The sequence below is a fragment of the Pan troglodytes genome, chromosome 9, assembly GCF_028858775.2.
Source record: "Pan troglodytes isolate AG18354 chromosome 9, NHGRI_mPanTro3-v2.0_pri, whole genome shotgun sequence".
Taxonomy (NCBI): Eukaryota; Metazoa; Chordata; class Mammalia; order Primates; family Hominidae; genus Pan; species Pan troglodytes.
Genome location: NC_072407.2, coordinates 4405652 through 4421185, shown reverse-complemented (window position 1 = coordinate 4421185; position 15534 = coordinate 4405652). Strand labels below are relative to the sequence as shown.

The 15534-nt window shown below is 46.7% G+C and overlaps 1 protein-coding gene across 15 annotated transcripts in view; it reads left to right on the top strand.

Moving 5' to 3' along the window:
* Positions 1-15534, top strand: part of SIRT3 (sirtuin 3) — a 22890-nt gene extending 7356 nt beyond the window's left edge. For 10 of the 15 annotated variants that reach the window (XM_063783591.1, XM_063783589.1, XM_063783597.1 and 7 more), the window contains 3 exons: positions 6594-6755; positions 12635-12844; positions 14954-15534. In XM_063783591.1, coding sequence (XP_063639661.1) covers positions 6594-6755; positions 12635-12844; positions 14954-14974 — 393 coding nt within the window. In that variant the 3' untranslated portion in view covers positions 14975-15534. Of the gene's footprint in view, positions 1-6593; positions 6756-12634; positions 12899-14953 lie in introns of all 15 variants that reach the window. The other 5 variants (XM_024346841.2, XM_024346839.3, XM_016919937.4 and 2 more) reach the window with 1 other exon arrangement.

Here is a 15534-nt window from a genome sequence, read left to right as displayed (position 1 = left end):
ACTAAAAATACAAAAATTAGCCGGGCGTGGTGGCGCACGCCTGTAGTCCCAGCTACTAGGGAGGCTGAGGTAGGAGAATCGTTTGAACCCGGGAGGCAGAGGTTGCAGTGAGCCGAGATTGTGCCACTGCACTCCAGCCTCGCGACAGAGTGAGACTCCGTCTCAAAAAAAAAACATTTTTTTCAGCAGTGGGGTCATTTGAAGCTTAGTATTCTACAGCTTGATTTTTTACTGAGCTGTTTCATGGATCTCTTGTGTCAATACCCACAGTTCTGCTTACTCTTTTTATTAACTGTAGAGTATTACATTTAGCCATTCACGTATTGTGGGGCATTCTTTGATGTATGTAATTTTTACTATTAAAAATATAGCAGTGATACCTGTGCTTATACTGCTACGTACTTCTGTATTTCTGTAGAATGGGTTTCTTAAAATAGAATAGGATAGAGTTGAAAAATCTTAAATAAAGATAAAACTCTGAAATGGAGACATGGCACAGGACTTTTTTTTATTTACTTAGTTTTTATTGAGGTGAATTTTTTTGTTTGTTTTGTTTTTTTGAGACAGAGTCTTGCTCTGTCGCCCAGGCTGCATGCCATCTCTGCTCACGGCAACCTTCGCCTCCTGGGTTCAAGCAGTTCTCCTGCCTCAGCCTCCTGAGTAGCTGGGACTACAGGCATGTGCCAACAAGCCCGGCCCACTTTTTTTTTGTATTTTCAGTAGAGACGGGGTTTCATCATGTTGGCCAGGCTGGTCTTGAACTCCTGACCTCAAGTGTCCACCCAGCTTATTGAGGTGAATTTGACATAACATAAAATGAACTATTTTAAGGTGTTGGGTTCATTGGCATTTGGTGCATTCGCAGCGTGTGTACCCATCATCCCTATCAAGCTCCGGAGCATGCTGATCACCCCAGAAGAAAACCTTGTACTTCTAAGCAGTCCTTCCTCATTTCTTCTCCCTCCAGCCCCTGGCAACCACGAACCTGCTTTCTCTCTATAGATTTGTATATTCTGGATGTTTCATTATTTCATTTAAATGTAATCAGATGGCCTTTTTCTTTTTCCTTTTTTTTTTCTTCAGACGGAGTCTCGCTCTGTCGCCCAGGCTGGAGTGCAGTGGTGCCATCTCGGCTCACTGCAACCTCTGCCTACTGGGTTCAAGCGATTCTCCTGTCTCAGCCTCCTGAGAAGCTGGGATTACAGGTGCCTGCCACCATGCCCAGCTAATGTTTTTTGTATTTCTAGTAGAGATGGGGTTTCACCATGTTGGCCAGGCTGCTCTTGCATTCCTGACCTCAGGTGGTTCACCCGCCTCGGCCTCCCAAAGTGTTAAGATTACAGGCGTGAGCCACCATGCCCTGCCCATGTTTAACTTTTTTGTTTGTTTGTTTTGAGACGGAGTCTAGCTCTTATCACCAGGCTGGAGTGCAGTGGCGCAATCTCGGCTCACTGTACCATCCGCCTCCCGGGTTCAAGCGATTCTCCTGCCTCAGCTTCCTGAGTAGCTGGGACTACAGGCACACACCACCACGCCCGGCTAATTTTTGTATTTTAGTAGAGACGGGGTTTCACCATGTTGGCCAGGATGTCTCCATCTCTTGACCTCGTGATCCGCCTGCCTCTTCCTCCCAAAGTGTGGGATTACAGGCGAGAGCCACTGCGCCCGGCCCGTGTTTAACTTTTTGAGGAACGAATATACTGTTATCTGCAGAAGCTGGACCATTTTACATTCCACCAACAGTGGGCAAGGGTTTCATCTTCTCCACATCCCAACGCTTACTTTCCGTTTTTAAATTACAGCTTTCCCAGTGGGTGGGAGGTGGTAACCCACCGTGGCACTGATTGGCATTTTCCTAATGATTCATGATATCAAACATCTTTCCATGTGCTTTTTGGCCATTTGTATATCTTTGGAGACTGAAGTCCTTTGCGCATTGTTTAATTGTGTTGTCTTGTTTATTGTTAAGAGAGTCCTTTATATATTCTGGAAGCTAGATCCTTATCAGACACATGATTTGCAAATATTTTCTGCCATTCTGTAGGTTGTCTTTTTTACTTTGTTGATGATGTCTTTTGATGCATAGAAGTTTTGATTTTGATGAAATCTAGTTTATCTATTTTCTCACTCTTTTGGAATCATATCTGAGAAATGGGATTGTTTTACTCCTGTTTTCTTATAAGAGTTTTATAGTTTAAAGCTTTTACATTTAGTTCTTTGATCCATTTTGAGTTAATTTTTGTGTGCGCTGTAAGGTAGGGATCCAGCTTCATTTTCTTTTATGTGGATATGTAATTGTTCCAGCACCATTTGTTTAAAAAAACTGTGGTCTTGGCATTGCTGTTGAAGATCAGTTGGCCATAGGTGTATGGGTTATTTCTAGAGTCTCAATTCTATTCCATTGTTATCTGTAAATCCTTGTGCCTGCACTATAATGTTTTGGTTACTGTAGCTTTGTAGTAAGTTTTGAAATTAGGAAGTGTGAGTCCAGCACATAGTAGAAACTTGATATATACGTATTATTGTTTTGGTCAACTCAGTCATTGAATGACCAATTTATTCAACAAATAGTTTAGTCTCCTCAGTGCCAGGCCCTTTGCTGGGTTCTGTGGATGTGAATACAAATTAAAATAAGGTGGAGTCATCCAACAGTTACAACTGGGTGCCATACGAATTTTACTATAAATATGTACTGGACACTACACTGACTCAGCTGTAGGAACAGAGTAGGCTGGGAAGCACCTTGGAGATGAGGCCGTCTGGATGTAAGAGTCTGTTTCTGGCAGCAGAGACCTGGAGTGTGGGATGCCTGCTTGCTCTGTTAGGGTTTGAACTGTATCCTGACGATCATGGGAGGCACTGGAGGATTTTTAGGCAGGAAAATGATGTGAAGGGATTTGCATTTAAAAGAGATTATTTGGGGCTGGGCACAGTGGCTCACGCCTGTAATTCCAGCACTTTGGGAGGCCTAGACAGGAGGGTCACCTGAGGTGGGAAGCTTGAGAGCAGCCTGCCAAAATGGTGAAATCCCATCTCTACTAAAAATACAAAAATTAGCTGGGTGTGGTGGTGCACCTGTAATCCCAGCTACTCAGGAGGCTGAGGCAGAAGAATTGCTTGAACCTGGGAGGGGAGGTTGCTGTGAGCTGAGATCGCACCACTGCACTCCAGCCTGGGTAACAGAGTGAGACTCCATCTCAAAACAAAATAAATAAATAAATAAGAGAATAAAATAGATAATTTGGGCAACAGGTTGGTGTTAATTCCCCACCTTTGTTCTTCTCCTTCAGTACTGTGTTGGCTGGTCTGAATCTTTTGGCTTTTCATATAAATTTCTGAAACTGTTGCTATCTGTTCTCTGCCTGTTTTATTTTTGTTGTTGTTGTTTGGATTTTTTGTTTTTTTGAGATAGAGTCTTGCTCTGTTGCCCAGGCTGGAGTGCAGTGGTATGATCTCAGCTCACTGCAACCTCCGCCTCTCAAGTTCAAGCGATTCTCTTGCCTCATCCTCCTGAGTAGCTGGGATTGCAGGCATGTGCCACCATGCCCAGCTAATTTTTGTATTTTTAGTAGAGATGGGGTTTCACTATGTTGGTGAGGCTGGTGTCGAACTCCTGACCTCATGATCCACCCGCCTCGGCCTCCCAAAGTGCTGGGATGACAGGCATGAGCCACCGTGTCCGGTCTCTCTGCCTGTTTTTTAAGACTTTTGTCTTTGGAGTTTTGCGGTTTCTCCACTGTGGTTTTCCATATGAATTTTCTTTTATTTCTTCTGCTTAAAATTTGTAGGCCAGTTGGTCATGGTGGCTCACGCCCGTAATCCCAGTACTTTGAGAGGCCGGGTGGGTGGATCCCCTGAGGTCAGGAGTTCGAGACCAGCCTGACCAACATGGAGAAACCCCACATCTACCAAAAATACAAAATTAGCCGGGCTTGATGGTGCATGCCTATAATCTCAGATACTCGGGAGGCTGAGGCAGGAGAATTGCTTGAACCCGGGAGGCGGAGGTTGCGGTGAGCTGAGATTAGGCCATTGCACTCCAGCCTGGGAAACAAGAGCGAAACTCCGTCTCAAAAAAAAAAAAAAAAAAAATAATTGTAGGCCTTAAGAAAAATAAAATAAAATTCTAGGCTGGGCGCGGTGGCTCCTGCCTGTAATCCCAGTACTTTGGGAAGCTGAGGCGGGTGGATCACCTGAGTTAGGAGTTTGAGACCAGCCTGGCCAACATGGTGAAACCCCGTCTCTACTAAAAATACAAAGATGAGCCATTTGTGGTGGCACCCATCTGTAATCCCAGCTACTCGGGAGGCTGAGGCAGGAGAATTGCTGGAACCCAGGAGGCAGAAGTTGTAGTGAACCGAGATCATGCCACTGCAGTCCAGCCTGGGTGACCGAGCGAGATGCCATCTCAAAAAAATAAAATATAAAATAAAATTCTAAGCCCTGCAACCAACTGAACGGACCCCTCCTCTTGGTCAAGGGAACCCCAGAGAAACCTTGGAAGCTGGAGTTCCTGGCCGTAGCAGGAGAGGTGGTCAGACGCGCCTCACTGTACCCCTCCCTCCCCAGCCACCGTTAGGCTTCTTCACTAAGGGCTAAACAGAAACCAGCCCTTTTCAAAGACTCTACACTGCTAATGTGGATTACTGGCTTATCTTCCCAGATACAGATTAAAGACAAGATGAGATTAATGGTTCCTTCACCCTTCCCTGAGAGGTCTGCTTAGTTCTCTTCCTCTGTTTCCTTCTATCTTAGGTAAAATGTACATTTACTGGGCACTTACTGAAGTCTCACAAGTACGTAACCACTCACCTCACAGCCACCCTCCCTCTTTGAAGGACCACGTGTAATTACTAAACCTCCTGAGAACCTCTTGGGACAGAAACAAGCACAGATGTGCCGTGACTCATGTTTTTCCTGTGGGCACCCTCAGGCTGGCTCAGTAGCCCTCACTTGCTTGAGATCCTGAATCTGCGGGTTGGCGTCTTTCATGGTTGCTGGATCATGCTCTGCCGTTATCTCTTCGGATATGAGTTGCCCCTAGCCCACTGTCTGGCCCCTCTCTCTAGGGACCTCAGATTGAACATACATTAGACCTTCTCTCTCCTGCTGCTCCTGATCACTCTTCTGTCCTGTAATTGCTGCTGCTTGTGCTGCGTTCTGGGTAATTTCTTCTGGTCTTTTTTCCAGTTTACTAATATTGTATTCTGTTATAAGGTCCTTCCATTGAGTGTTTCTTTCTTTCTTTTTTCCCAAACAGCAACTCGAAACAGACATTGAGTTTTAATTTTGGTTCCTGTACTTTTTATTTCTAGAAGTTCTATTTGGTTATTTTTCAAGTCTGCTACATTATTACATAATTTTTTAATAGTTTTATATCTTTAATAGATAGTTCTTTGTTTTGTTTTGTTTTGTTTTTTGAGACAGAGTCTTGCTTTGTTGCCCAGGCTGCAGTGCAGTGGTGCAATCTCAGCTCACAGCAACCTCCGCCTCCCAGGTTCAAGTGATTCCCCTGCCTCAGCCTCCCAAGTAGCTGGGATTACAGGCACGCATCACCACGCCTGGCTAATTTTTTGTGTTTTAGTAGAGACAGGGTTTCACCATGTTGGCCAAGACAGTCTCGATCTCCTGACCTCGTGATCTGCCCACCTCGGCCTCCCAAAGTCCTGGGATTACAGAGCTGAGCCACTGCGCCCGGCCTTTGATAGATATTTCAAGTTCATCTTTTTTTTTGCTTCCTTAATTTTTTTTTTTTTGCTATACCCCATGCCTCCAAGATAACAGTTTTTTCTTTTTAATTTAAATATAATACAGTTTTACTGTGTATCCAAGAATATCTGAAATCTTTTGTGGGTCTCTTTCTTTTGTCTTTTGTATCTGTTGCTTTTTGCTGGGCTGAGCCTGCTTAAAACAAGCCCCGTTAGCTGTAAAGGTTTACCTTAGAAAGTCAGGTGTCTTCCTCTGTAGCTCTCTCCCTTTTCCATCTGCTCCAAGGCATTTGTTTATATTAATCTTGACGCAAAGTGAAGTTGTGTCCACTTCACCTTGGCCAGTAAGGAAGCAGTGTTTGGCAGATGTTGTTACTCCTAATAATGCCAGCCAGTGAGTGAAGCTGACCTGAATGCCTCCCAGGGCTGAGGCAATGGCATGATCACTGAAGCTCAAACCAGAGACAGTTTCACCTTTCTGACTGAATAATGTTCGGTGTAGGCCAAATGCCTGCAGACTACTGTTTGAGGACTGGTGTGGTCTACCAGGTGTTTCCTTAGCGCCTGGATGTCTCTGGCTGCCATCCCAGGGATAGAGCATGGTGTTAGATACGCTAGATGCCTGCCGAAGTAATTATGGGTGAAACATATGATGTCCAAGATTTGCTTTTAGAGGCTCCAATACCTCCTCCCAGATTCCGGAGGGCTGTGAAACAATTAGCTGTGAAAACTGGTAATTCCTGAAGCTGGGTACATGGGGGTTCATGATCCCTCTCTCACCTTTTTTGGGGGAGAATGTTTGAGACTTTAATAAGAACTTGTTGCCTTTTCCTTTTACAGGGTGTTGCAGGCATCTTCCTCAGGCCTGTTTTCTCTGTTTTCCAGGCTGACGTGATGGCAGACAGGGTTCCCCGCTGCCCGGTCTGCACCGGCGTTGTGAAGCCCGACATTGTGTTCTTTGGGGAGCCGCTGCCCCAGAGGTTCTTGCTGCATGTGGTTGATTTCCCCATGGCAGATCTGCTGCTCATCCTTGGGACCTCCCTGGAGGTTTGTCAGCAGGCCTGTGCAGGGAGGAGGCTGGAGGGCAGGGGAAGGGAGGGGTACAGGAGTCATCTCATGGGCTGTCGGCAGGCCTGTGCAGGGAGGAGGCTGGAGGGCAGGGGAAGGGAGGGGTACAGGAGTCATCTCATGGGCCCTTCCAGGGCTGGTGCCACTTTCGGAAGGTGAGTGGATTCAGCTGGGGTTCCAGGCTGAGGGAGCAGCAGCCTGTGCAGGAGACAGGAAGGTGGGAAGCTGCTGGGCTTTGGAGGTGGTATAGGTGTAGGTGGGGCACCACGTGTGAGGAGAAGGGAGAAGGATGGGGGTGTGGGGGCGAGGTGGAGGGCAGGCCTCCCAGGTCAGATCAGGAATACTGATGCTGCAGTGGGAGGAGTGATAAATCCACAGGGACTGGCCCGGGGACGTAGCTGCACCCTTGGGGTCAGGGAGGCCTTTGGGGAGTGGAGAGTGGAGCAAGCAGTGCCAGGAGGCTGGTCCTGGAGAAGGTGGAGCTGTGGTCGCCTGAGGGATGGCGAGGAGGGGGACTGGACTCGCAGTCTATGATGTTTTGCGGACGTGAGAAGGAGGCGTCTGGCTTGGTCTGTAAGGTCAGGGCACTTGCTGGTGAGGCGTGATTTGGGAGGGAGGATGCCCAGCTCGGTTCTGCGTGTGTCTGAGGTGTCTGGGAAACACGCCCTGGATCTGTTCAAGCAGCTGTTCTGCGTCCGCGTCTGCGTCTGCAGCTCAGGAAATTCCTAAAAGCTGTGATGAGAGCAAGAAATGAGACCATGAAGTCAGTGTGTGCGTGACTGGATGTAGGCACCAAGGGCAGAAGGGCCAGAAAGACCTGTGCTCAGAGGGGCCCAGGGCAGCCACAGGGGCCCAGAGCATGTGTTTGTTCAGGCATTCATTGTGTGCTGGGCCCTGCTCCAGTGCTTTGGACATACACAGTCAGATGTCAATGTAAGAAGTTATATAGTTTGTTAGGAGATGATTGATGTTATGAGAAAGATAACAAGTAGGATAGAAAGGCTAGAAGGGTTGGGAACCAGCTGCAGTGTCAAGTCAGGCAGGTGGAGTTGGATCTAAGAGTTTACCGAGGTGAGGGGGGTCTGGCAGGGGACACTGCACAGGTGACAAGCAGCAAGGAGGGTGGGGCGAAGTCAGCATTGATGGCCACGGGGCTGGAGCAGAGAAGGGTGGGGCACAAGTGTCATCTCATGGGAGGCTGGCGCCACCTCAGAAGGTGAATGGGTTCAGCTTGGGTTCCAGGCCAGAGTCTGAAGTTGAGAGGACTCCGTTGGGTGCTGGGCTGTGAGCCCACCATGGGGGCAAGACTGGGAGCAGCAGACCCAGCCGGGCCCTTGTAGGTAATCACCGGCTGGCACTGGCTGGGGGCCAGGTAAAGCCAGCAGAGGCTGAGGGGTGCTGGAGTCTGGGTGTGTGTGAACGCAGAGTGGGTACGCTGGCACAGTGCATGGGAGGGCGTGGATTCCCAAGGACTCCAGGGCTGTGGCTGGAGCAGCTGGAAAGACGGAGCCGCCACTTCCTGAGATGGAGAAGCCTGGTAGGTGGGTTTGGGGGAGCTCAGGAACTCAGCCTTGTTTCCACGGATTTGAGGATGTGCTGCGGACTGGAGGAGTTGAGCAGGTGGACATGAGTCTGGAGTCCAGGAAGGCCCAGAGGCAGGAGCTGGGGTGCTGGAGTGAGCAGACAGGAGAGCCCAGGGTGTGGACAGACATGAGAATGCCATGCTAGGCCTAGGATGGAGGGACAGACACAGGAGGAGCAGTCAGAGGGGCCATGGTGGTCAGCACAGTGTGGGTTGAGACCAGCTGACCGTGCTGGCCACCAGGTGTGGACACTTGGGCCACCAGCCATCTTTATTGTTGAAGTGAAATGAAAATGGCCTTTTTCCTGATTATAAGTGTATCATGTGTGTCTTTGAAAAGATTCATACATTATATAAAGATATAAAGCAAAGGATCAACTTTTTAATCCCACCAACTGTTAGCATTTTATTCTGTGTCCTCTCAGCTTTCTTTTTTTTGTACAAATGCATACGTACAGATGGTAATTTTAAACTAAAAGTTGGACAGCACTGAACATTCTATTCTGCAGCCTGCTGTTTTCACGTAACAATGTGAGTCCATGGAGATGTGCTGCGTTGTTAATGCCAACAGTTTCCCTTACACGGATATGAGGTCCCAACTGAGAAACCCATGTCTGTAAGGCTGGTGCCATCATGAACTGAATGAGCTGGTGTCACGCACAGACTCTATCTCACGTGCTTTGTGGACGAAATGTTAATGTGTTTGACTGTGGAGTACCACTCCAGATCCCCTTTAGGTGTGACATAACGTGGGATGTAAACCATATGATCTTTTCTAAAATCTCAAAAATTCTGAAACATATTCAGCCACAAGAGCTTTAACATAGATTTTGTGGATTTAATACAAAATTTATGTAAGCAATTTCTTACTGATGGACAATGATAATAAATAGTATATAATTTTTACATTAAAAGTAATGCTGGGCCAGGCACCGTGGCTCACACCTGTTATCCCAGCACTCTGGGAGGCCAAGGCAGGAAGATTGCCTGAAGCTAGGCATTTGAGACCAGCCTGGGCAGTATAGTCAGACCTCGTCTCTACAAAAAATAAAAAGATAGCCAGGCATGGTCTGTGTAGTTGCAGCTATTTGAGAGGCTGAGGAAGGAGGATTGCTTGAGCCCAGGAGTTTGAGGTTATAGTGAACTATGATCATGCCACTGCATTCCAGCCTGGGTAACAGAAAGAGATCCTGTGCTGTAGTGAATATCCCTGTGTATCATCCTTATCTACTCATGCAAGTACTCCTGAAGGGTAAATGCTGTAGTGAATATCCCTGTGTGTCATCCTTATCTACCCATGCAAGTACTCTGGAAGGGTAAATGCTGTAGTGAATATCCCTGTGTATCATCCTTATCTACCCATGCAAGTACTCTGGAAGGGTAAATGCTGATAAATACTGAGAACTTGCCTTCCAGTGAATATCCCTGTGTATCATCCTTATCTACCCATGCAAGTACTCCTGAAGGGTAAATGCTGTAGTGAATATCCCTGTGTATCATCCTTATCTACCCATGCAAGTACTCTGGAAGGGTAAATGCTGATAAATACTGAGAACTTGCCTTCCAGTGAATATCCCTGTGTGTCATCCTTATCTACCCATGCCAGTACTCCTGAAGGGTAAAGCTGTAGTGAATATCCCTCTGTGTGTCATCCTTATCTACTCATGCAAGTACTCCTGAAGGGTAAAGCTGTAGTGAATATCCCTCTGTGTGTCATCCTTATCTACCCATGCAAGTACTCCTGAAGGGTAAATGCTGTGGTGAATATCCCTGTGTATCATCCTTATCTACCCATGCAAGTACTCCTGAAGGGTAAAGCTGTAGTGAATATCCCTCTGTGTGTCATCCTTATCTACCCATGCAAGTACTCCTGAAGGGTAAATGCTGTGGTGAATATCCCTGTGTATCATCCTTATCTACCCATGCAAGTACTCCTGAAGGGTAAAGCTGTAGTGAATATCCCTCTGTGTGTCATCCTTATCTACTCATGCAAGTACTCCTGAAGGGTAAAGCTGTAGTGAATATCCCTCTGTGTGTCATCCTTATCTACCCATGCAAGTACTCCTGAAGGGTAAATGCTGTGGTGAATATCCCTGTGTATCATCCTTATCTACCCATGCAAGTACTCCTGAAGGGTAAAGCTGTAGTGAATATCCCTGTGTATCATCCTTATCTACCCATGCAAGTACTCCTGAAGGGTAAAGCTGTAGTGAATATCCCTCTGTGTGTCATCCTTATCTACCCATGCAAGTACTCCTGAAGGGTAAATGCTGTGGTGAATATCCCTGTGTATCATCCTTATCTACCCATGCAAGTACTCCTGAAGGGTAAAGCTGTAGTGAATATCCCTCTGTGTGTCATCCTTATCTACCCATGCAAGTACTCCTGAAGGGTAAAGCTGTAGTGAATATCCCTCTGTGTGTCATCCTTATCTACTCATGCAAGTACTCCTGAAGGGTAAAGCTGTAGTGAATATCCCTCTGTGTGTCATCCTTATCTACCCATGCAAGTACTCCTGAAGGGTAAATGCTGTGGTGAATATCCCTGTGTATCATCCTTATCTACCCATGCAAGAACTCCTGAAGGGTAAATGCTGATAAATATTGAGAACTTGCCTTCCAGAAAGATGTAACAATTACACTGCCACAAACTGTGTTTTTATGTAGCCATTTTATCACATCCTCACCAAAACCAAAATCACACAAATCAAATTGGTTAAAAAATGCATGTGTGTGTGTGGAGGGGGGTGCGGATTTTGCCTTTCTGTAGTAAAGAATGAAGTTCATCTTTTCATGTTTATTGCCAGTTGTGTTTCTTCTCTTTGGATTGTATATTTGTACCTCTTGACCATTTTTCATTGGGTCATTATAAATTAGCAATATAAATTAGTTTTAATTTTAATATAAATTAAATAATATAATTACATTTTAATGTTAATATAAATTTCTTTCTTTCTTTTTTTTTTTTTTTTTTTTGAGACAGAGTCTTGCTCTGTCTCCCAGGCTGGAGGGTCAGTGGCGCGATCTCGGCTCACAGCAACCTCCACCGCCCAGGCTCAAGCCATTCTCCTGCCTCAACCTCCCGAGTAGCTCGGATTATAGGCGCGTGCCACCACGCCCAGCTAAGTTTTGTATTTTTAGTAGAGACGTGGTTTCACTGTGTTAGCCAGGCTGGTCTTGAACTCCTGACCTCAGCTGACCTGCCTGCCTCGGCCTCCCAAAGTGCTGGGATTATAGGTGTGAACCACCATGCCCAGCTGTTAATATAAATTTCATTATAAATTAGCATTATAAATTAGTTCATAAATTATGTTTATAAATGAGTTTATCAATTAGCAATATAAACTATTGTCATATGTTGTAAATATTTTTGCAGTTTATGATGATGAGAGGTTTTTAAAAATTTTAAATTTTCTACATAGTAGTTTTATGTAGATACCGAGATAATAGTATTTACATAGTCAGATCTGTCATTTTCCTTTGCCTTATCTGACTTCAGTTTTTACGCCTAAAACGTTCTTCCCTATCCTTCCTTGTAAACCCTTAGTTTTCTTCAAGAACTGTTTTGTTTACATTGAAACCTTTAATCCATTTGAATTTTTTTTCAGTGGGAGGTAGGAATGGAGTATTTTCCTCCCAGATAATGAGCCAGTTTTAATGCCATTTATTAATGTATCCATTTTTTACCTTGTTCCTCTTAAAAGAAGCTTTGAGAGCTGTATGAAGAAGCCTGATGGCACCGAGCTAGGCCTCTCTAGAGGCTGGGTGGGGAAGACCATGGAGAGACGTAACAGTAACTCCTGCTCGGGGGCACCAGCTCGTCTGGGTGCCCGATGCTGGTGGTGGCTGTCACAGCAAGCAGGGCTAGCCAGAGGAGATGGACGAGTCTGTGCTGTTGTCCCTCTGTGTCATGCTGGGAGACAGCGAGGTGGGGAGGACAGGGAGAACAGAACGTGCTCACAAAGAGGAGGCAGGAAGGTTGGATCCCTGATGAGCCTTGGAACGGAGGTGGGGAAAAGCAAGGAGGTGGGGAAAAGCAAGGATGTGTGGAAACAGCAAGAAGTGGAAGAGAGAGAGGCTGAGGGGAGAAAACAGTCACTGAGGCCAAGCGGCAGGAGCTCAACTGAAGAAATGAGATTGGTGGTGGGTTTTCCCTATATCGCAGGGTCTGACTGCCAATCTGCTGCTCCTCCAAGGTCTCAGTGGCTGTGGCATGAAACATCCTGAGGGGCTCGTAAAGTGGACACTATGCCCCTCACGTTTGGCCCATTTTTCAGGTGGAGCCTTTTGCCAGCTTGACCGAGGCCGTGCGGAGCTCAGTTCCCCGACTGCTCATCAACCGGGACTTGGTGGGACCCTTGGCTTGGCATCCTCGCAGCAGGGACGTGGCCCAGCTGGGGGACGTGGTTCACGGCGTGGAAAGGCTAGTGGAGCTTCTGGGCTGGACAGAAGAGATGCGGGACCTTGTGCGGCGGGAAACTGGGAAGGTACAGACTGCTGAGGAGGACCATCCAAGGGGCTGCCCTTCTCACTGCTCTAGGGTATGGTCCACCTGATATGGAGCCCCGTTGGCTAACACAGTAACAGTAATAGCTGATGATGCTGTGAATCCTGCACCAGGCACTACCTGGACCTGACTGGGTGTTACTTTCAATACCTCCATTTAGAGATGAAGAAACGGATGCTAACAGGCCAAGCAGGGACACGGTCCAGACACTCAGGCCTGATGAGTCTGTATTCTTAACAGACTATAGGCGTTACCTTCACTCCCTAAAATAAAGCAGCCAACAGTGTCCCTCTAAGGCCTGGTATGTGATTCTAAGATGATACGGGTTAAAGAACTTAGAGAAGCTAAAGTTCTCTGCATCTATGTGGGATGAAGGCTACATGAGTGATGCTTTTCGGAAGTAATTGGTATGAGAGCCATTGATCAATTATAATCCGCTGAGGAAAGCCAAAGAGCCTTGATGCTTTCTAAGAGATTTCAAACCGCCTATAAACAAGTGAAGTTACAGAAAATGCAGTTTCCCATGAGAATCATGTAGCATGTGTAGCCTTGATATTAAGGGTTTTCAATGGGAGGTGGTAGCATTAAGCATTTAAAGTCCAGTGTCATGATTACAGGCAGGTGTAACACTGTCCAAAGGGGATTTCACCAGTGTATTAGTCTGTTCTCTTGCTGCTCATAAAGGCATACCTGAGACTGGGTAATTTATAAAGGAAAGAGGTTTAATGGACTCACAGTTCCATATGGCTGTGGGGGCCTCACAATCATAGTGGAAGGCAAAGCAGGAGCAAAGTACCGTCTTACATGGTGGCAGGCAAGAGGATGTGTGCGGGGGAACTGCCCTTTATAAAACTATCAGATCTTGTGAGACTTATTCACTATCAGAAGAACAGCGTGGGAAAGACCCGCCCCCATGATTCAGTTACTTCCACTTGGCCCCACCCTTGACACATGGGGATTATTACAATTCAAGGTGAGATTTGGGTGGGGACACAGCCAAACCATATCAACTACAATATATCACAGTTGATGCTCCTCTTGCCTTCCAAGGCAGATGTCTTAGGAAATCCTGATCCTTTTTCCTTGTCCACAGCTGTGGCTGCCTCATGGCTCAGGGCCATGGGGTCAGCACTCTCCTCACCTCCGCCAGTCCAAGACCTCCAACCTCTGGTTGCAGGCTGATTTTTTACCAATCATGGTCACTTCATTATGGAAGCAGGGAACCCAGCTAACAATGAGGCTTAAACGCTGAGAGGCGAGTGCCTCCTGGCCAGCTCACAAGGCAGCGGAGATCTTAGATCAGCCCAGCAGGCTTTTTTGAGGGATCCTTTTCCTGCTCCGACTTCATATTTTCTTTTTTTTGTAATGGAGTTTCACTCTTGTTGCCCAAGCTGGAGTGCAATGGCACGATTTCGGCTCACTGCAACCCTGCCTCCTGGGTTCAAGTGATTCTCCTGCCTCAGCCTCCTGAGCAGCTGGGATTACAGGCATGTGCCACCATGCCTGGCTAATTTCTGTACTTTTATTAGAGATGGGATTTCATCATGTTAGGCTGGTCTCAAACTCCTGACCTCGGGTGATCCACCTGCCTCAGCCTCCCAAAGTGCTGGGATTATAGGCATGAGCCAGCAGGCCCGGCCCAACTTCCTGTTTTCATAGAAAAGCAGATTGTAACTCTGGTAGCTCCTGTGGAGTTTTGGAAGTGGCCTAATAGGATTTGAACTGTATAATCTAGTTTCAGAGAAATGTATGTAAAATGGGTTATGATTTCATTTTTTGTTTTTTACAGCATTACTATCCAAGGGGTTACTTTTCCAAATAGTGAATGCTTTTAAGCACATGAGCATCAGTACATATTGATCTGGGTACTTTAAGACCCATAGAATGAGGCTCTCCATTTAGCCACCCTGTTCTGCCCAGGCCTGCTGGGATCCTCTTAGCCCGGCACAGCAGCAGCAGTATTTGCAGAAAGCAGCTTGTTTTGTGAAATATTTTGCATGTCTGCAGCTAGAGCTGTTTGAACAGAGATCTGCTGGCCTGCCTGGGTGTGTAAACAGATAGCTGATACCCTCTGTCTTCTGTATTCCAGCTTGATGGACCAGACAAATAGGATGATGGCTGCCCCCACACAATAAATGGTAACATAGGAGACATCCACATCTCAATTCTGACAAGACCTCATGCCTGAAGACAGCTTGGGCAGGTGAAACCAGAATATGTGAACTGAGTGGACACCCGAGGCTGCCACTGGAATGTCTTCTCAGGCCATGAGCTGCACTGACTGGTAGGGCTGTGTTTACAGTCAGGGCCACCCTGTCACATATACAAAGGAGCTGCCTGCCTGTTTGCTGTGTTGAACTCTTCACTCTGCTGAAGCTCCTAATGGAAAAAGCTTTCTTCTGACTGTGACCCTCTTGAACTGAATCAGACCAACTGGAATCCCAGACCGAGTCTGCTTTCTGTGCCCAGGTGAACGGCAAGCTCGGCATCTGTTGGTTAGAAGATCCAGACTTGGGCCGAGCAGCCCCCAGCCCTCTTCATGTTCCAAAGTGTAGTCTTGAGGCCCTGGTGCCGCACTTCTAGCATGTTGGTCTCCTTTAGTGGGGCTATTTTTAATGAGAGAAAATCTGTTCTTTCCAGCATGAAATACATTTAGTCTCCTCAAAGGGA